The sequence below is a fragment of the Blennius ocellaris genome (assembly GCF_963422515.1).
Source record: "Blennius ocellaris genome assembly, chromosome: 21".
Lineage (NCBI taxonomy): Eukaryota > Metazoa > Chordata > Actinopteri > Blenniiformes > Blenniidae > Blennius > Blennius ocellaris.
Genome location: NC_137670.1, coordinates 17,495,675 through 17,518,418, shown reverse-complemented (window position 1 = coordinate 17,518,418; position 22,744 = coordinate 17,495,675). Strand labels below are relative to the sequence as shown.

General features: G+C 42.5%; 1 protein-coding gene across 1 annotated transcript in view; it reads left to right on the top strand.

Moving 5' to 3' along the window:
- Positions 1 to 14,765: 14,765 nt before the first annotated feature.
- nrg3b (neuregulin 3b) overlaps positions 14,766 to 22,744 on the top strand; it is a gene marked incomplete at its 5' end in the record, with an annotated part of 199,605 nt that continues 191,626 nt past the window's right edge. Inside the window, one exon of the mRNA XM_080517790.1 lies at positions 14,766 to 15,591. Within this exon, the coding sequence (XP_080373916.1) occupies positions 14,766 to 15,591 (826 nt within the window). The remainder of the gene's footprint in view (positions 15,592 to 22,744) is intronic.

Sequence of the window (22,744 nt, the reverse complement as noted above, 5' to 3'; positions counted from 1 at the left end):
TTTTGCCCCTATCTGACTCCACAGGTTGAAAGGAAAATGAAACCAATTCTAAACTGTACCATTATAAATGCGAGGCTGGAATGAAAAGAGGGCAAATCAGAAAATGTGTCAGAAATAGAGAAGCGTGTGGAATAGTTTTCGACCGATAATTACTTTGTTATTTGCATGTGTCACATGGAGGGGGAGGAAAATGTTTGATTTCAGGTATTTGTATCAAATTCAGCCTTGTATTTTCATGACTAAGCCCGTGACATAAATATTAGTTGCTGCTTGGTTTGGATCATATTCTGTGAAGGTAACTGAATCTCGCAATTCTTGCTGTGGACAGACTGTCTTTTAAAGATTTGCTTCTTTTAAGTATGAAAAAAAAAAAAAAAACCACACTACTTTGTAAAACATCACAAACCAAACTGTACTTTAAGCTCATGAAAAATGTGATTGAAATTGCTTTTGCTGGCTGTTCATATACAGTTTGTATCATGTAAATTAGAAAATTAAATTGCACTAAAGGGACACAGGACAGCACGGATGTTATAAAAGGAACCAGAAAATAAAAGGAACCAGAAGGATGTTTTTACACTGATAAACTTGATAGAGGAAAGCATGCTCAGGCAAAAAAAAAAAAAAAAAAAAAAAGATTATGCTTCAGCTGACAAGATGCCCCATCTTCTGTATATGTAGAGTGATAAGATGAAATCCCAGCAAGAAAGATAAGTGTGAGTCTGTTCACTTGGATGTCATTCATAAAGGCAGAGGCCCGCAGAAAGGGGAAAACAAATTCCGACGCGGAGATGGAGTGCTGAATGTACCCTTTTTTCCTCCCCAGTCCTCTCACACCAGCCTTTTTAAAATTCTGTCAACATAAAGTAAGAGGGGTTACTCATGGAAATAAAGAGGCAGAAAGAGAGGTAATTTTACATGCAGCCTACGGGTCCAATAGTTTGTTTTGTGGTCCTTCTGGGTTCTCACATACTCAGAAGGCAGCGCTGCTCAATGCTTCAAGGTTAACACTGAAGTGCTGTTTTCATTCGTACATTCCTGGAAAAGCAGAGTGCCTCAGTCACTAAAAGCCCCTGTCTCTGTCTGCCGCTCTGCATTGTGTGCGTATGTGCATGCAAATGAGTGTGTGTGTGTGTGTGTGTGTGTGTGTGTGCACATGCGTGCCTTTTCTTTCTGCCTACACATATACACCATCTATCAAAAGGGCCTCTCTGTTCCCTGAACTGGGAAAAAAAAAATGTTGTTTTACCACAAACTGTTGTGAATACAAACCCAGGCAGTCTGTCTGTTTAGCCTCAGAATCAGGCCGAGCTATCGCTGAGGCGTTACCTCAAAAGACCTTTGTACAGTGCGTGCAGTGAGAGTGTGTGCATGTGTGTGTGTGTGTGTGTCTGTCCTCTCGAAAGTGATATCTCAACTTCTCTCAAAATGAACAATGTCATCTGTAATATGTCACGGCGATTTCAGATGAAACCACCCGGCAGTTCCTCGTGGCATATCAAACGGCCAAAAAGCCACCCATTGGTGGTTTTCTGTATGTCATTACCAGCAGATGTGACGCGGCCGCGATTACGGCGAGGAAGAGAGCCTCTCACCCTGCCTGACAGTAAACAACAAGGCCAGCGTAAAAATGTGTGGAATTGCTGTCACACTTCGGCGACGTCAGGTCTGGTTGACATGACAACTTTGAAGTCGTGTTCATTTGTGAAGTCATTGCTGGAGGTTGTGTGATCATTATAAGGAGCAAAAAAAGCAGGTTGAAGGGAAAAAAAAGAAGAAAATAAGTCAGGAGTGGGAGTTACATTGATACTATTAATGACTTGGAGCTCGGGTTTTCTAGCACCATGATGATAAAGGATATATAACCGCTTATCTTTTGTCTTTTGATTCTGTGCATACACTACAATCGCTGACTGATCTGTTTTTTTATTATGTCTTTAAAGGTGCTGCAGAAATATTATTGTGACAAGCATGTTGAAAATGTGTTCACTTTGCTGATTTCCAGTGAGTCCAGAGTTTGCATGTACATAACATTGAACAAATGAGCTTTCTGGCTGTCATCCTACCTATCAGAGAAACATAGGAAGTAGGTGGTCCCCGTGTCACTAGTGTTGTATGTGACAGTTTGACAGCTGAAAATGCTAGGGCGCTAGTTTCCCTTCCATCTGTGCTGTTATCCCCCAGCTTCTTTCGGATTCTGTTTTCTTACCACAATCACCATGTACTTTGCATTAATTAGGGTTCTGCTTCATTGCATTTCTGTGGGAAATTGCTTTGTCCTGAGATCCAGTGAACTGGGCTTGCTTGCTATTTTAATAAGTACAATGATTTTAACGATTTGGTACCTGACTGGATTTGTATGCTTTACAGTCTCACTGCAGTTCAACTCAGAGTGGTATATTTACGTGCATGCTCGCGCGCATGCATCAGCCACTTTATTAAGGTGCACCTGTTCAAACACCTGTTCAACCAAAACTCAAATAAGCTATTTAAATGGCTGGGATGGGGAAGAAAGGTGATTCAAGTGGTTTTTTAACATCGTATGGTGGTTGGTGCCAGATGGCTCATTTGAGTGTTCCGGAAACTGTTGATCTACTGGGATTTCCACATACAACCAACTCTTGGGTTTACAGGGAATGGTCCAAAAAAAAATTCTAAATCCAAAAATGTCAAACCTTGAAAGTAATGGTGCACAACAGCAGAAGACCACAGAGGATGTCACTCCGTTCAGCCAAAAACAGCAAACGGAGGCTACAGTTCACACAGGCTCTTCAGGTTAGGACAATAGATAACTGGGAAAACACAGCCTGGTCTTTTGAGTTTTCACTTCGGCTGCCATGGTTAAATGGTCGGATCAGAATTTGGTGTAAACAACATGGAATGATGGATCCATTCTGCTGCTGCTGGTGTAATGGTGTGGGGTTTGAGATTATTTTGGCGCACCAATGAATAAATGAATGAATGAATGAATGAATGCATTTATTTGGATTTTCTACATGTACATACAAAATAAAACATACAAATATAAATGCATCATTTTGATGAAATGTAAAAATAAAACCGAGGACGACACAAAAAAGTAATAAATAAGATATTATACTGAACCATTAAAAACAAAATTGCACAAAAGTACGGTATACATTTAGAATATAAAGATAAATACATGTTCTACCTAAATAAATCCATTGCACAAAATTATTGATCACAAATGTATATATAGATCCCAACATACAAGATATCAACTGAGCATGTCCGTCCATTTATGACCACAGTATAGGATCTTGATGGCTACTTCCTGCTGGATAACGCCACGTCACAAAGCTCAAATCACCTCAAACCAATTTCACTGGACCCCAATGTTCTCCATCTATTAGAGCTTCTTTGGGACTTTTAACACCATGTATGCTCAAAAGAACCTCCAGCCCTGCTTCTTCCTGTGAATGTGGTTCATGCTGTTCTTTCACAGAAATGAAGGGAAACGTCTGACACCTTTACTGAAGCTGATCACCGGAGGTCAGTCACAGCTCATACTCTTTCAACAATTGTTTGCACCTCTGTGCCAAGTGTGCTGCTTCAGGAATATCTGTAAAACAAACCATGATAATACAATATTACTGATTTCACCACTGGTTTGGATTCTAGATTATACCTGAGTGCCTTCCAAGTATCACAATGTAGATGCGCATACATCGTACTGGTTACTTTTATAACGCCACGTTGTACCTTGCTTGGACAGTGTGAGTATAATTGATCAGTTGATGAACAATAAAATCTAATTTTGCCAATGTCATAGTCAGCACTGCAAATCTGCTTTAAAACTTTTTTCCATGAACTCTCCTGTCTTCTAAATAAGTTTGAATCCCCATAAATAAATTTGCCTTGCTTTGTCTTGATAAAGGTGAAGGATTCTACTACAACTACTTCTACTGCTGCTACTTCTACGACAACTACTACTAATAATAATGAAGTAAATCTTATTAATGACATATCTGACTAATCCGAATGGATATATATATATATATATATATATATATATATTGTATGTGTGATATTTGTATCAACAAACCAGCAGACCAACTATAGCAGCAACTACATGGCCTTCCCTCGATTGGCGTTTATGCAAAACAATTGCAGGGACATTTTCTTTGTGTGTATATCACCTTGTAAGAGGTGTATTAAATTTTATATTTGCACGTTCTTGCAGTGTAAATATGCAAAATGGCGCCACAGTATGAATACAGGGTTTTAGAATTGGAGTGGGAATTACTTTCAAAAGACAATGTAAAGACAGTAATAAATGATTGTACAGATTCATCTGCAGTAAGTGTGTTTTCTCACTAAATGTTATTGGCCTTCCAGTTTGCTTTGTTGTCTTTCATTGCTAAATTGCAAGTGGAGTGCATTAAAGATAGTTCATGCATTACTTTTAAGCACAGTGGCGTTAGTAATTACCACAAGGCTCATATGAGTGCTATGTAAAGATGCAAGTGTTTCCCCAGTAAGGACTTACTGTGGCAAAATTAAGTGTGTATGGTGGAGAATGGTCCATGTGTATTAATAAGCAGTCCTTTAACAACAAGCCTCCATGCTGTGTGGCTTAACTGATTGATTAGCTCAGTGGCTTCTTGGCTTGAAATCGTTCGTATTTTGTAACGTAAGAGGCAGAGACGGATTTTGACTGCTCCCTACAAAGCAACACGCACCGCATGTTTTGTTTTGAGACTTCCTGGGCACATTTCTTTTTCTGCATTAATATGTAGTGTATTCCTAATTTGACCAAATGGAAACATAGATAACAATTCCACCCATGTGCTTGTCTCATTATGAGCAAAAACATGACTGTTTCCCCCGAGTCATTCATTGTGTTTTTCTCATGTTGCCCCGAGTATTTGACACTGGTCTGAGGGCTCTTCCTTCACACCAATTAAAAATGTACTCACACACACACACACACACACACACACACATGAAGATGCAGACTATTTAATCACACAATATATCATGTGTTATTAAGCCGGGTTTTGAATAAAACATAAAGGTTAGTCTCTCCCAAATTATTCTCACAGGAAAAGGGAAAGAAGAAAAAAAGTGTGGGCATATTTGTATGGTGCTGTCCTGCAGCTTGAATTAATCCTGCTGTGAATTTAGAATTCGGCTAATACGGTTTCTTTCATGGTCAACTAAGACACGCAAAACATATTTAGCTATATTTTATTTTGGATTCTGTTCCAGAACGGTATGTTGAATAGACCTCAGCCAAAGTCCCTTTTTTCACGGACATTTCTTTGTAATAGTGACTCAAGAGATTTGGAAACATTTTATTCAAAGCCCCTTGGTAGCAAAATAAAATATTGTGTTGGAAATTGCTCTTTCCATTAACCACGGGGTAAGATAAATGCAGTGAAAAACAAAGGCTAATACTATCTCTAGGAGATGCAGTTGGTGCACAATTTAACAGATATTTACCATCCAATGATTACGATCCCCGGAGACAGGACAACCCACCGAGTAGGACACGAACTGGTGGTAGAGGGAGGATTGCGCAATGAGTCTTTGGAGGTCAGCTTAGTGTTTGTGGGCGGGAAACTCACAGCTAATCAAGTATGGAGGCTCAATGCATCGATGGTTTCAGGCATTAAGGCAAACGGAGAAAGCGTGAAGGACACTGGGATGAGCGTTGTGCACCAGCTGAGACGAGAGATGTATGAGGTACCGAGGAGTGAACGCCACTATACTTGACTTCCTCAACGATTGTCATGGATTGCTTCCTGTTCTATATTAGCTCATGTATAATGAAGAAAAATATGAACTTCTGAAGGGACGTATAATGAAAGAGTAAAAACCTTGTGCTCGTACTCAAACATTGGTAATCTGTCACGTCTGGACTGTTTGATTACGTTTGTTCTTATGTGTACAAAATGTCTCACAGAAAGATCACTTTTATTCTGAGTTTAGAGACCATTCTGTGTGGAGTTTGCATGGACTCTCCATGTAAGTTTTTTTTTTTTTAAATGCTTTTTGGTATACTGGATTCTCAGAATTAGCTGCAAATGTCAATGAGATCTGCTCCAGTTGTTTTCTGACTCCAAGTCGGATAATATAAAAGATGGATGGATGAAGATATAAACATGATGGTGCAGTGAACATCACCACGTTTCCCCAAAACAATGGAAGTATAGACCTTTCTTTGAAATGTTTGTATGTTCTCTCTCTGCAGCCCTGACTCTTTTATGTATACTTTGTCTTCCTCCCACAGTCCAAAAACATGCCCTTAGGCCTAATTGGCAGCTGCATTGGCTCTTGGTGTGAGCATGTGACTGTCAGTCTCCCTGTGTTGCCTATAATGGGCTTTCCACTAGTCCAGGCTGCTCAATATCAAAATAAACTGCAGCCCTAACTTGGGTGACCCTGTATCATAAACCCCTATCAAGCAGGTTTAAAAGATGTGCGCGTGGATGTGAAAACATATGCACAGAGAGAAAACTACAAACAAGACAGGATGTTGTTGAAATATTGGATGGTTGTGGAGACAGGGTTCAGTTTGAATAAACTTTCATCCTAATAGCTGCCGGGTGAGTTGCATTTGAGTACAGACAAAACTTATTACAATTGACACAGCCAAACTGAAATGATGAGCCTGTGCAGCACTGTCCCCAGCTGGGGAACCCCCCCCGCCCCCGCCCCCGCCCCACCCTCCCAACATTAACGAAGAATGAAATCCAGTAACTAAATGTTGTGATGTGCCCACTGGCAGCAAAAGAGGAGGTCCACCGCTTTTGGCAACAATGGCAGCGAGCAGCTGATCCCATTTGTAAGCGTATGATTTGCTGCTCTGACAATAGAGAATGGAAACGGCTAATTTTTTTTGATGTTCCTCATTGTAGACTTATGAGACAATCACTGCTATATATCTATATATATAATATTGTATGCCTGCTACACACTGATAAGATGAATCCAGTGAACTTTTTGAGATACATACGTAAAAAGCTTTGGCGCCTTGAGCCACACCGCTGACGTCATGTTGATGCTCAAGATCAAGATGGTGCTGATGCTGATTTTAATCACTCCATCAGCACAATCACACATCATTAAAGTTGTATATAATTACACTAATTAAGAAAAATAATACTTGAGGGTGTGTATTTTTCTGGATGTATTGATTAGAACTTTTGTTTTGCTGGTTATTATGTATGGATTTCCAGTGGGCTCATACTTTCTCGACCTTTCCAATCAGCACCATGGACAGCTCTTGTTCTTTTTTTTCTTGTATCTGCTGCTGTTCGCTTTCAACTCTTAAATAAGCATGAGATTTTATAACAATTTGGGTCATTGTTACATATCGGGCTCTAACAAGGTAAACTGTTCACTGAGCTGATGTTTAGCTTTGACCAGTGCTTAGGGCATTTTTACTCTCACAGCTCACAAACTGTTACTGAGAGCAACGATGGGAAAGATTGATTGCTCTGCTGTTCACACAGTAAAACACATTGCATCTTCACCTTTGACTGCATTCGTGATGATTTGGGGACCCAGACTGTTCCACAAACTAAAATCTTTTTGTCTTGTTTTTTTAATTGAAAAGAAACTCATGGTGTGTGGAATAATAAACTGCAGCTTGACATGCACTACTTGAGCTCTGACATGACATTAATCCAACCTATATCAGAGCCTCTCACCAGCTTCTGGTATTCTTGAGGATATAAAACACCTCACTGAAAACGCAAAACTACATCAGATGAGGATTCAGACCTAATCTTACCCACGTACTGCTGATGTACTGTCACAAATGTAAAGGACATTATAATAAATTGGTCAGATTCTCAGCTCGCACTGTCAAGGAAGTTTGGGTTTGACATTCAGCAGGAAGATTCTGTCTCTTTTTCAATAGTGGACATGTTGCCTAACAAGGTCCTTTGCTCTCTCCTGCAGCAGGTACCTACACCTCCAGGTTCTGCTCTGACAGGCAACCTATCTAACATTCAAATAGAGACTTTCCCTCCAACACGACCTGCATTATATTTGCAAGTGCATTGATCCCACAAGAGCAGGGATTTCCAAGTGGATGAATTAGATGCAGTCAGGGAGCGCAATGTGGTTTCTCCTGATTAACTTTCTCATATTCTCATTTAACTGAGTGCTGAAGGCCAAAGGGAAAACTGCAGCGCCATTTATAAGGGAAAAAGAAATCCTCGGAATTTAGAGATGAACTGAGGCTCTAACGCAGAGCTGACGTCTGGGAAGAGCCCCTTGCGGGAGTGGATCATACAATCTCAGGAGAAACTACACGCAGTTACCACCCTGGATTTTCTTTTTTTTTTCTAGCTGATGGAGGAAGACCAGAAATGGAAATCCACAGAAATGTGGGGCCAGCTAATTATTCTTATTGCCTGAGGAAAACCCTGAGCTGTGTGGCAGCTTGCATCCAGAGTTCAGCAGAATCACACAGGGACTTCACCAAGTGCAGGAGCAGTGCTAAGCTTTCCACTGATTCACCGGTCGGGATTGGTGAACCCCATTAAGTGCTAATCCTGTTTTACAGGGTTGAATTAGGGCCAATTCAAGACTGCATTCACCACCTTTTCTGGCCACACACACACACACACACACACACACACACACACACACACACACACACACACACACACACACACACACACACACACACACACACACACACACACACACACACACACACACACACACACACACACACACACCACAAGAGTGCATCGCAGCAAGACCAGAAGAGCACTAGATAATAATTTTTCTTATCTTGATGTGGGTACTGGTTGCCCAGTAGTCTGTTGAGAATTTTGCAGATACAGCACAGGGTTGTGTTTGATCGGGAAATAGGCCCTGTTGATTTCCAAGAAAAATTAATGCACACCCTGACATGTTTTGTGGTCGTGCAAAAACACTATATTCCCATTGACAAGAAAAAAAAATGATGTGTCTATTCCTGGATGTGGACAAGGTTACACATCCTGGAAGCTATGCTTAGGAAATATTGGCTCTCTGGAGAAGCTTGAATGAAGCCACCTACAGTGGGAGGAGTCATTGATTTTTAATAGCATGCAGAGGGTGGTGATCAATACAGTGATGGAATTTGTAATTGTTTATGCACTGTGATGTGGGTTAAGGGAAAAACCACATCCAAGGAAGGAGCTTTTTTCCCTTCAAGAAACTGGAAGGTAATGGTGTTTGTGGGGGTTGGCGAGAGTGAGAGGTCATCTATTTCCTTCTGAAGACCTCATGCTCATCATTCACATTATCTGGTGGCACACTGGTCGAGATAATAGCTTTGTGTTGGAATTAAGGAGGCCATGTCAATTTTATACAGGTTAATGACAATGGACACAATGGACTCCGCATTCGATCGCAAGTTCATAAAGCTATAAATAATCTAGGACCAGGAAATACCCGAGGGAACCGACCAGATGAAATGATATTTACCCGTGACCACCCTCCAGGATCAGGATAAGTGGGAATTGCGGCAAAATTAACTTGACCGGCATCAGTGGACATTCATCAAAGGCTGTGACCTTAATGGCTCCCTTCAAGCAGAGAGGTGGTTCCCAATTCCTCACACATGAATGAAGGGGACTGTAGGCGCTGAAGCTATGGTCCATAGACTTTCATGGCCTTGAATCACACCAAATAAATGGATGAATAAAAATTTAGACCCAATAGATTGGATAGCCCAACACAACATAACACAAGTGATAATTCAGTCTAGACTGTTTTTTAGCTTGGTGATTGAGGTCACATGTGGTCACAAGGGGCATAATTAGTACATTTGTTCATTTTAAGACCCACATGGTGTGAAATATACAATAAATAAAAAACCAAACAAACTAAGCAACAAGCTCGTTATTTTTATCCGGGAAGCTGTTCAGAAGCACATCTTCTAAAAACTCAAGTTTTAGACAATTTAAGCCAACATTTCAGCGCACTGAATAAATTCCTCCTCTGGAAATCCTCATATTTTTTTCTTCCTTTAAGAATCTTCAAATGTTTGAAAGGGGTAAAAGAGCACAGTGAATTCCTGGGAGGGAACGACTGTCGACAGCCTGTCAAGTTCAAAGGCGTCATCAGAGTGGGACACTACCTCCACTCCTGAAGCAGTAAACAATGCAGTCAGACTCATCATACACATTAGCAAAGCGGCTCAGGAAAATCCGCACTGGAACATGAATAAGCATGGAGTCACATTGCTGCAACTGTGTCAGTCATCTTGTGTTATTTATAAAGATCAATTGAGAACCCAACCTCGGGGGTAATGGGAATCGGTATTATGAAAACAGAGCATTCAAAATGGCATCATTGTGGTGTCATTTGGGGGAAGTGGGGAGTTTGAGATTTATCACAATCTTTGCCATCAGCAGTTTTATTTGTAATGAATGAGAATGGTTTGGATTCTGTGGGAGTTATTGTGAGGTTAAAGGTCATGCACCATGTTTTTATAGACATCGGATGGGGGGGGGCAGGGCAGCAATATTGGTAGATTCTGACTCTCCCTGTTTTCTTGATCTGATAGCACAGCACAGATTTTAGGTCATATTTATCATATTCATACTGCCTGGCCATATTCTAGACTGTTTTATAGTTCATCTCATTATTTTATTGCTGTTTAGTTTGAAGCAGGCCTTTGATCTTGATTGCGTCTCACTTCATGTGTAAGTATGTGTTGATATGACAATACAGCCATGACTCATTAAATCCATCTCTCCTTTTCCCTCCACACCACTTTCCTCCATGTTCACAGTAAGACATAATGAAAATGCCAATTGTCAGGGATTATGATCACAGTATATACCCACACAGACTTTGCAGTGACAAGATCTGTTTTGGACTTGTCAACGACTCCTTTTCCATTGTTGAAAAATAAATCGATCCTGCTCTAAAGAACCAACCAGCCAGCCTTAAGTAATGCCTCTACCATACTTAAATCACTGTGACAATGCTTCAGCAACCAGAGGAAATTACTGTGTCGACTTTTGTGTCTCTCACAGAATTTTTATTTTTTTTTAGATACTTATCAGGATCAAAAGTCTCCAAATAAACAGTTTGCTGAAACTGAGCTACTCTCCTAACACACAAACAGCGGGTGAAGTGGTTCATGTTCTATCCTGAATGCATCTTCTGTCATCTGAAATCACCTCTAAGTTACAAGAACCAGGACAGAAAATGGAAGAACAGAGATAACAATGTACTGGATCTTAAAACACAATGTGCAGTTTTAAAGATCCTTTTTTTATAGTTCAACCGACAGTGAAGAGGGGACGGACACATCTCAGAGGCACTGAGGTTTTTAATCATTCTTATATTTTGGCATGTCTGCTAAGCCTCGAGCTGAACATAGACATTTAACATGAGAGATATGTATTCACTCTGAAGTAACATGAGTGAAAACAAAACTAAATGAATGACACTGAGGATGGGTTAGTGTCCGAACTCTATGAATGAACCTGCAACTGTGTGGTATTTGGTGCTATGTAAAGTTGGATTGAATTGAATTGAATTGAATTGAATTGAATTGAATTGAATTGAATTGAATTGAATTGAAGCCAACTCTGTGTAATTATCTTTGGCATCGCAGACAACACCTACTTGCTCAAGTATTAAACTTTGGTGATTGGTTGATGAACTAATTCCACTTTGTTAATGCCTGTTAAGAGCCATAAACAATAAAAAGCATGACAGGAAGAGTGCTATAACTTTCACTTTGAAAGTGAAACTAGCTGGGTAAGTGGTGCAGGATGGAGCAGTGGTTAGCGTTGTCACGTCTCAGTGAGAAGGCCTGTGTTTGAATACTCGCCCGGCCTTTCCGTGTGGAATTTGCATACTTGGGTTTCCTCCCACACACACACACATGCATGTGAGGTTCATTGGTGACCCTAAATGGCACCAAGGTGTGAATGTCAGTATGTGTAGTTGTCTGTCTCTCTGTGTTTGCCCTGGCGACCTGTCCAGGGTCCATCCTGGCTTCACCCATAGTGAGCTGGGATTGAGCCCCGCGACAGTAAAAAACAGGACATAAGGAAGATGGATGGATGGAAGTCATCAAGCATGATCTGGTTGCACTTGTGCCGCTCATGGTTTTGCACAATAGCAAATTTCCTCATTCTGACTTGCCTTTATTCACATTACATTCATGATTCTGCACGATAATTAATTAAATTTTTTAAAAATCTCTTGTATTACAGTCAGTTCTAAAAATGTGTGCTTTAATTAAAAAAAAACCCAACTTTTTAAATCCCCACTCAATTATTCTAAAATAATTTTTTGTACAAAATGACAGATTGTGGGAGACGTCACTTCTCCAGCTTCTTCAAAAATCTGTGAGCACTGAAATACACTGGCTGCAAGCATGGAATCACAGATGATTTATTCATCTTTACTGGTTCAAAACAAAGACATAAAACCTTGTGATTTTTGTTTGGAATGCTTCAAATTTCATACCAATATATCTCCACTTAAAGAAAAGGACACAATAACAAGAAATATAGCTTTCAACACCGACACTCCTCTTTTTAGATAACCATATTTGATTTAATTTTTGTTTTTAAGATTGCACCATTCATACGTTTCTTTTATATAACTCTATAACCTTTGCCCTGTATGTTTTTTTTTTTTTTTTTTAATGTCAGCCAGTCACACCGCCAATGGAAATCGCCCAAAGCACTGGTGTCCCATGTGAACTGTAAAATAAGGGATTCATCTGCTGCTGCCCGCGGAAGTATCAAGTTGAAGGAGCTGCTCTAACTCGCTCATAAATTATGAGCCTGGTGTTGGGTTTGTTTGCTCTTGTGTGCCGCTGCTGGAAGACATCGGGGTGGCGCCTCATCCCTCTCCCTCCCCATCCCTCCCTTCTCTCCCCCACAATCTCCCTGACTCCCTGGGGTGTGTCTATGGTTGCTCCTCTCCTATCTCTCTCTCTATCTGTGTGTGTGTGTGTGTGTGTGTGTGACAGAGAGAGAGAGAGAGAGAGAGAGAGAGAGAGAGAGAGAGAGAGAGAGAGAGAGAGAGAGTTTGTGTGCTGGTGTTGCAGCCGCTTCCTCCCTCTGCCTCCCATCTGCATCTGCTGCAGAGCTCAGCCAACACGCATCCATGCTCTCCTCTCTCTCTCTCTCTCTCTCTCTCTCCCTCCTCGGCCGATGAGTGTGTGAGAACACACACCTGAAGACGAGAGGAGGGGGACAATTGGAGAGAGGGATGGGGCAGTAGTCACTATTCCTCACTTTGGAGCGTTGAGGACGGTGAACCGGTGAACCGGCGGCGGGGAGGGAGAGGGAAGCGCCGGATGGGATAGGAGCCGTGAAAAAACCCACATCACTCACCGCGGATTGAGCAAACCTCTCTCTCTCTCTCTCTCTCTCTCTCTCTCTCTCTCCAGTCTGCAGCCTCCAAGAACAGCCGCCGCATCATTTTTTTCAGAGCAGCAGCCCCCTCCCTTTCACTCCCCCCCCCATCACCATCCTCGCCTCTCTCCGTCTCCCTTTTCCTGCTGCTTGCACCACTATGGGAATGCAGAGAAGGTAAAGAAAGAGAGAGAAAAAAAATATGTTTTTATCCTCCTCTCTCCATCCAGCCAACACGGGGATCTATCTACCATCACCCTGACGCACGGCTATCATTCCGGGAGAAAACGACCAAGCGCAGGGATTGGACCTGGATCACTTGGATGCTTTTTTATTTTTATTTTTTTTCCCCCTTTTTTCTTTCGCCTGCTCTAATACAGCAGAGCATTGCCAACAATAACACCCGCCACAAATCTCATCTCCACCGGATCCCTCTCTCCGTTATTCCCTCCAGTTTCGGTGGCTGGATGAGCGGCAGCTGGGTGGCCGTCCGCGGCAGCAGCAGCAAAGTTGAGGCAGCCGACAGAGACGCCGCAAGTGCCGGAGAGGCGGAATGAACTCAGACGCAGCCTGACGGGACCGTGCCACATGAGAACAATCACTGGTTTGTATTAAAAAAACAAAAACAAAAAAAAAAAATTACATTTTTTTTTTTAAAGACCATATGCAGCCGATAATCAACCGATTGAGAGCGGAGAAGGGTGCCGCCGTAGCCTGGCTGCTTGGTGTGCGCACGGACACACGCACATGGATTTACAGCGCCAGTCTGAAGCCCAGCGCGCACCGGATCGATATTCTTCTCCCTTCCTCTTTTTCTGTTTTTTTTTTTTTGTTTTTTTTTTTTTTGCGACGGCTTCTTAACAAGGGAGTGAAGCTTCTTGGGATTTATCATCGCTTCGTTAGCGCTGAACGACAGTGAGGACCCCCACCCCACCCCACCTCCTGTACCCCACCCCAACCCCCTCACCCTCACCTGTCCATAACCTGTGCGCTCGCGAAGGAAGTGTGCGGCTATTTTCTTGTTGCATGTGTGTGCGTGTGTGCCTGCGTGCGTGTGTCTGGGTGTGAGTGCGCGCGTGTGCGTTTGGTTTGTTGTCCGCCAGAGGGAGTGTAGGTTATACTGCTTGTGTATGCATTTGAGTGCTGTGCCAGCTTTTAATTAGTAGTACGTGACTGTGAGTATATATATTCTGCTCGTGAGTCTCGGTTCATGTGTTGATGTTTGTGCATGTAGGGATACAGGCTAAGGCTTTGTCTTGGTATTTCCTTAAAGATGCATAGCATTTCTCCTGCACCACATCTCCTTCCTTGTACTTGCCCTTGTATGTCTCGGCCACCTGTTTGACCTCCTTGAATATCACTAAGAAAGAAAGAAAAGAAAAGAATTCAATCTTCAGCAAGATGAGTGAGCGCTCGGGTGCAAGCACTCTGGCAGCCATGACACTGGAGGAGCCAGGGGCTGAGCAGGCGTCTCCTCGGGCCCCGGGCCCTCTCCGCTGTGGCCCCTGTGCCGTGTGGCCTCGCCAGCAGACCTGGCTGTGCGCCGTGCCCCTGGTCATGGGTTTCGTGGGACTTGGACTCAGCCTCATGCTACTGAAATGGATTGTGGTGGGCTCCGTCCAAGATTACGTTCCCACTGATCTGGTGGATCCGAAAGGTAGCATTGGACAGGACCCAATATTTCTCTCCAAACCCAGTGCCATGCCCAAGGGGCCTGACATTTCCACCACCACCACACCTTTGGCCGCCTCTACAACAGCAATGGTGTCGACGACCACGCCGTTGGCGGCGGACGGCACAGCTCCTGCACCCAGAACTCGTTCAGAGCCACCAGCAAACCATTCTGCCAATGGCAGCACTGCCACAGGAGATGGCAACCGTGCCCCACACCTTCACAACCGTGTCGGGACGCGCATTAGTGGAACTGTGGCGACCACCTCTGCTACCCGAGCCACCCGGCCACCCAGTGGCAAGGAGTTTCCCCCTCGAAGTAAAGGAAGCAGCAGTAATGGACGTAATGGAGTTGCCAACCCAAAGCCGGGGCAGACTTTGGTCACCATCACCACCACGGCCATGTCCACCACGAGCACAGCTACCGTGAAGACCACTGCCAAGGTGCAGCTGACCACCTCCCAGCCGGCGGCCCCAGTCAAGCCCACATTGCGCCTGAACTACGGGCGTCCAGGCAGAGGCCCGTCGACCCGCCCGCACCATCGCTTCCGAACACGTGAGTTCAATTTTTCCTATTACTGCTATGCAAAGAGTACAATTGTTCAAAGGTATCTGTGAAATGCAGGATGCTTATTACTGAAAGCCTCTTTTCTGGGCCTTTACGGCAGGAACAGTGCTTCATTATTAGTTTGCAGTTGTTACCTACGTACAGCATATCTATATGCACGAAACCCCTTTCATATGAAATGCTTTGTTGTACTTCACCGTCTCAGAATATATTTTTCTTTTCATAGCAACATGGAAAGTGGATACTCCAGCAGCTTAACATTAATCGTATTCATTAGCACAGGCAGATATCAGGGGATATTCTCAGTATTTTCAACCTTCTTGTCTTTATCTATCACTTGTGCATTAATCCGATATGAATCTCACCCCTGAGGGAGTTTTTTTTTTTTTTTTTAACTCCATGGTTTAAGTACCATGAAAGGCAAGGTTCCAATCTAGCAGATTTTATATTGTTTTGTCTCTGAGAGTAAAAGCTTTGTGATGTGCGCTGTGACTGAGGACAGCATATTTGTGTTACGAAAACAAGTAAGAGGAGCTGGTGAGGTGCCGAAGTGGGAGAAAGGCTAGCTCTCACCTCCTGTCTAGAGAAATCAGATATAGCAAGGCCACACATCCTATTTAGATGAAAGGATACTGGGAGCAGAATGTCGCAGGTACTGCTTTCACTCTGCAGGGGGATGTGGAGAGGCAGAGGGAGAGGAAGAGAGAGAGAGAGAGAGATGGGGGATAAAAGAGGCTTTGGAAATAAGATGCAGAGAGGGCGGACAACAAGGTTTCGTAGGACAAGTGGAAATAAACAAAGTGGAAAATATGGAGAAAAGAGGAATATTTTGACGGCAACATAAAGTTGAAGAGAATGGTGGAGGAAGCCAGTGGATGCGGCGAGCGTAACAGAGCAGGGGATGGGAGTGGGAGCGATGAGAAGAGATAGATGGCAGATGGAGAGGGCTAAGTGAGGAAAAGGCTTGAGGGAGCTGGAGAGTATAAAGCAGGGGAGCTAGGAATTTTGCATATTTTGCATTGTGTAAAGAAGGAGGACTTTGTGGTTATTAATTCCACGAGGGGCATGCTTTTGACATCACACAGAATTTATCTTTTTTTTTTCTTCTCAGATGTGGGTGGGGCAGGATGTGATCATGAGTGCTAGTAAAGCTTTGTAGAATTTGGGGTTTTCTCCAACTTATGAAACACTTTCTTTTTTTCAGAAACGCTGCTGGAACTTTGCAGGGATTTAATTGGTTCCTCTGATTTAATGCTCAGTTTTTGCACATGATAATCTATATTTAGTTTCATTTTCTCCTTTGCTTCCTGTAAAGGGCTTATTATGGGAATGCATTTTGAAATAGTTTCCTGTTTATCTTGGGGCAAACTGCTCGAGAGGACACTGGCAACGTGTTCGTACTGTATGAAAACTGAAACCATTATTTTCTCCTCATTCCTGCCGTGGATCGTATGTTTGAACAACAGCGCCGGTTGGTTACATCCTCTCGTTTTTCCGCATCAATGGCATCGATTCCACTGACAAATAGTGATCAAATGACATTTCTTCTCCAAAGGTGGGGAACATATTTCCAGGAGAGGCGTTTCAGCAACTGGAATCAGTATAGCGGTTGCAGTTTCGCTGCTTAGGAGGTTGTACTGTAAAGGAGAGAACGGGCTTTGGTCTGTTCATACGTTCAGAGATCACAGGTTCCAGTGGTACCGGATGTATAGAAAAGCCTATCGGAAATCATCAGACTGCTTCTGCAAAAACAACCCACTGACCGAGAGTCAATTACATCACTCGATAAAGAGCTGCCAAACAGCTGAAAGCTGCCAAAGCACGCAGCCCCCTCGTCTGAACATCAGGAAGCATCTGTTTGTACTGTACAGTGTGAAAGGGCACAGTCTTCAAAAGCCGAGGCTCACTTTGGCAATGCCACTATATTTTTAAAAAGCATTAAATACTAAAATGTAATGTTGATTTTGATTCAAGGTTTTTTTGTTGGTTTGTTTTTTTTTTTTTTGATGAGTTTCCATCCTGCACGTTGACATCGTGCCGAGTGGGCTGACATTTTATCCCACTTGTTGATTCTTTACTTTTAGTAAATATCTGTCAGGCAGCAGGTGGCACTTTACAAGCACTAAAAACACAATGCTGCCATATTCAATCAGATTGAAATCAGCAATCTATCCGTCTTTTAAACCCGCCCAATCCAACTTTCCGTTGCTGGAGGCTGGAGCCAATCCTGGCTGACAATGAGTGAAAGTCGGGGCTACACACCAGACAGGCAGCCAGTCCATCACTGCACTAACACAGAGAGACAAATCATCACACACACACACTCGCATTCACACCTACAGGGAAGTTAGAATCACTAATTAACCTAGCAGACAAGTCCCCGCACGCTATGAGGGCGCCAAAGTGCCATAATCCTTCCACGCAAATGTGCAGAGGGACCATGCAAACTCTACACATAAAGATAACCAATACAATCGCTATGTGGCCCAGTTGAAAAATCAATGAACACAATTTTCTCCCCACCAATACTGTAGAAAAAATGCCACGCAATTAAAATGTGCATGCAAACTGAAAGCAGGAGAACAGAAAACCCAACTCTCAGCCTTCCCAATGTTTGTCAGAATCACTGCAGCAGCAAGAGCATTCGGTAAGCAAAGGTAGGAAATGATTTAAAAAAAACAAAACAAAAAAAAAACCTCTGGCAAACATGGTGATATCTAGAGAAATAGATTCTGGGGATCTGCACCTGTCTGCTGATTGTTGGGGGGGAAAAAAACACCAAACATCATTAATATCTTCAAAGCAATGTCATTTTAACAGCCAGATACCTCACCAGAGAGTTATGGCAGTCTTACGGCTATTGTTATCAGCACATGAAAGCTGTTGATCACTGTCATAGCATGTGCAAATTCATGAAGAGATTTTATTGTAGGATGAAAACGTTTGCAGAGAAAATGATCTTTTTTTCTTTTTTTTTTTTTGCAGCAGCAGCAGCATCATTAACACTCCAGCGCTGACTTTCCATACGCACATGCACAGACTGTATGAGATAGTGTGACATGACATTTCATCACTTTTATTTCAGTATTCAAGGTGTAATGACATAATGATAAGGCAGGATACGGCTTTTTCTGTTGACATTTCACTAGTGTGATGTTTACTCATTACTTACTCTTTTGCCAAGGGTCTTGGATACAGTTTATTATCATGGCCCCGAGTCTGTGCATGAATGTTTTTCTTACACTCATTTGACTGTCGGCTAATTGTTCTTTGTGTAAAACAGATTGAATACATTGCTTCTTGTCTATCATGTGAAATCTTTGTGTGGCAAAACATTTGTATGGATAAACACACTGCAGGGTTAATTTCTAAGGGCTACTTTTATTCGGGGACACATTTTATTGAACAGATAAAGTAAAGTACTCCGTGGCATTGGAAATGGACTCTACTTACAAAGTGTTGAGCTTCAGCAGTCTCACAGCTCTTTACACTGTCAGACACATTCACCTATTCATGCGCACACCCAATAGCAACAACAATAACCGCCTACCACGGGGAACAATTTGACGTTTAGTGTGTTGTCCAAAGACACTTAAAGACATATGGCCGGGGCGAGATAGGAAATCAAACCACCAACCTTTGACTTGGAAGACAACCCGCTGAGTCACAGCTGCATCGTTGTATTAAAACCAAATAAATTTTTATTGAACTATTTATATTTGCTCTTTACATTGCTCTCATGGTTTATGTTTTTGATATCTCTTTGAAATGAACCATTGAATTCTCACATTTGGTTTGTGCTCAGGCTGGATGAAGTCAGCTCAAACAAAACTATAAACAGGAGCACATTTGGCTGGAATTTAATGTTCAGTGCTCACTGTGGACCCTATTACTGTCATTACTCACTCAGTTTAGTCAAGGCTATACTGTGTTGAACAGGTTTTCATTGCAATATAGTGCTTCACACTGCAGCAATGAGTTAAACCTGGGCCTCCTTTTCCCTTCAATATTACATGTTTTCCCATCGTCCCTGTGCTGTTTATATTTGTTCGTATAACCTTTGTGTTTTGCATGGACGTCCTGTGATATGTGCACTGCACCGACAGTGTTCCTCCGTGCAAAACGTCTCTTAGTCTTTTATGAGGTTAACTCTGGAGTCTTTGGATGCAGCCACCTCTGAAGCCCGACCCTATCAAGCTCATTGTAATAGTGTGTAGAGTTGTGCAATGCAGCCTATTTAAAGTGTAATGATACGCAGAAAATGTCTCGGCTGATGATGAAATACTCTGTAAAACATGGCTTCAGGTACATTTGCCTTTTACTCACAGCCCAGCGATCTCATGTTTTATGTTAAGTTGTGTGCTAATGCATTTACAATGTTCGATCTCGGGTTTCAGGTAATCTGGACTCGTGACGTGTTGTTGTTGTCCCCCTCCTCCCAACTCTACTTACTGCTGTGGCTCCTCCTGTTTGGTGAACATCTAAAAGAATCTCTCTGTCCTAGAAGACGGATGAGCTTTGTCCGTTGGGGAAGATGACATATTTTAACTGGCTTCTCAGTCTTATACCCCCGCCGCCCCCCCCCCCTTCCCTGTTCTTATTGTGTCCGCTCTCTGTGTCATTGTATTCCACCATCTATTTTTGTTTCTTTTGTGCTCTGTGTCTTCCTTTCACTTCGGATTCTTAGCTCACATTCATGAGCATATGGACAGTTTCAGAGAAAGAAAAAAAAACAACAAAATACTGGCACACGGGTGAACAGAAACACAAGCACGTAACGTACATACTGCTCATGCTCATGAATCTATCATTTGATTTTCCCGATTTGAGGCTGTTATGTATCCAGCTCTGCTCTCTGTATACAAGCCCCATTGGCTCAGAAGTGAGGATATAACAGGCGATCGGAGCAGTGCACAATGAATGCCTGTTGGGGAAACCATGGGACGTTGTCTTGGCTCCGGGCCCATTCCACTCTCTTCTCAGTTGTAAGGAATCTTCCTTAGTGAAGTGTGGTTGTAATTCCATGCACATCTCCCTTGCCTGATTCCAGTCCTTTGAATGGCCAGGCACATTCACATTTTTTGTCGAGCGATTCAAGGGTCTGGTGTTGGATCAGTGGCTGTCTTCTCAGTTGGGGAAACAAGCAGCGTCTTTTTAAATGTGGGAAGTGCCGCATTGTGTGTCGCCGCCTTTACATTTTTTGGGAACGTTCTCGGGCTGATTGAGAGCCAGACTGCACAAGACTGACACCACCATGCAGACTGGTATAAATCAACCAACTGAAACAGCATCTATTACATCAAAACAGCTGTGCACCAAAGGAATTTAACGCGAAAAAGATGAAAAAAAAAGGTCTTCTTTGGTTCCCCGTGGGTCTAATTTATCAGTTTGCTCCCTTGCCACTGAGGAAAATTAATTGTTAGCAGTTATTTAGTTAGAGCCACATCTTACAGCCACTTGTTCTGGCAGTTTTCTTTGTGGTGTTCAGTTAATTGAGCTCTTCAGTTTGCTATTGTTTCTTTAAATAAAAATTAATTTACCCTAAAAAAAAAAGAAGAAGAAAAGGAGACTTTGATCATAAGTGACAGGCTGACATTTCTGAGCTGCTTCTAATACCAGTGATTCCTCACCTGGGCAAAAAAAAAAACTTCAAACGCACACTCTGGCTACCATGATCAACCGGGGTTAAATGAATCACCCTTAGAATACAAAAGAAGCGGTGAATCCTGGAGCAGAAAGTGAACAGCCGAGGATCATATACTTGTACAGTGAAACAACTCATTTTCCTTCAGGTTGCCAGATAGACAGGAAAACACACAGTCAGAGATGACTGTTTTCTGTAATGTCACAGGGAAAAAAAAAAGAAATGTCTGCTTTTCCAGACATGCAAGCACTGCTGTTTTTTTTGTTAGTTTTGTTTGATGTTTTTGTTGTTTATTTTCCCCCCCTCCCCGACTTTACACGGAGCCTGGGCAAAGTACTACGGTAGAACCAGTGGACCGTGTAAGGGGGATTAAAAACAAAGATATAAATCCAGTTTGCCTCTCTCTCCTGCTTTCTTTCTCTCCAGGGAGGTCAGGCTCAGATTTGCTGGGCTGCCTCTGAGACCCCTCTGTCTCTCCCGAGACATGCTCTGCTTGTTCGCTGAGGCTGGCTGAGGCAGGGCTGCTTCTGCACAGTGTGCAGCTGCACTGATTTACAAACACCTTCTTCGTTGGAATGCAAGCTCTTTTGCCTCACTGTTTTTTATTCATCATTGTGGATCCCAAGTCATTAGGTCAGTTTTCAGTACAAACTGTTTTCTCGACTGCAACATGTGACTTCAAAGCATTTGGTAGCATTCAGCTGAATAGCAGCATTTTTTTTTATCTCTTCTTTTTCTTCGAATGAAAATGTCTCTTCAGGAATACCTGGTTTACTCAACTAGCAATGAGCACAGATGGCTTGCCTTGCCACTGTACATCAGTGTCTCATTTAAGTGTTCTTATAAACGGTTAATTATTTAAAATGAATGGGAAAGTTATTTCAGTATTCATAAAGCGCTCACATGATGACAGGACCAGAAATTATTTATATTAGCTTTGCTACAGGTTGCATTAGCTCCAAACAGTCATTCGCATGCACGTAAGTCTACTGAGATGTGTACTACTTTTATTAATGTTCAAAAACATCTACCCAGGCCAAGTGCGAGCAAACAGCTTCGGAATTTCTGCAAATTAATCAAAGGGATCGAATAAAAGAGGAAATCATGAATTAACCCGATAATATTGACAAATTTGAGAGCCACGAGCCCTGGAAACGAAACGCACATATACATATTTCTTTTATCTTTTTAAATGAATGCAGCTGTGCAGCATTCCGCAGCGCTGGCCCCGAACATCCATCTCGCAGACACTTGACACTGATGGGCACCAATTACAAAGCTGAATACATCAGTGTATTCAGCGGGGTAAGCCTGCAGTCAAATTATCCTGGAGTGACAACCCGGTGAATGCTTGAAATTTTGTGGGAATTGATCCCATGCCCTTTCCGCTGCGAGTGTTCAGCTCTACCCACTGAACCTCAAAGAATCAATAGCGAAGAGGGAGGGAGATGGAGCTTTGAGTCCGGACAACTGGCAAAGATAGAGAGTGACTAAAAG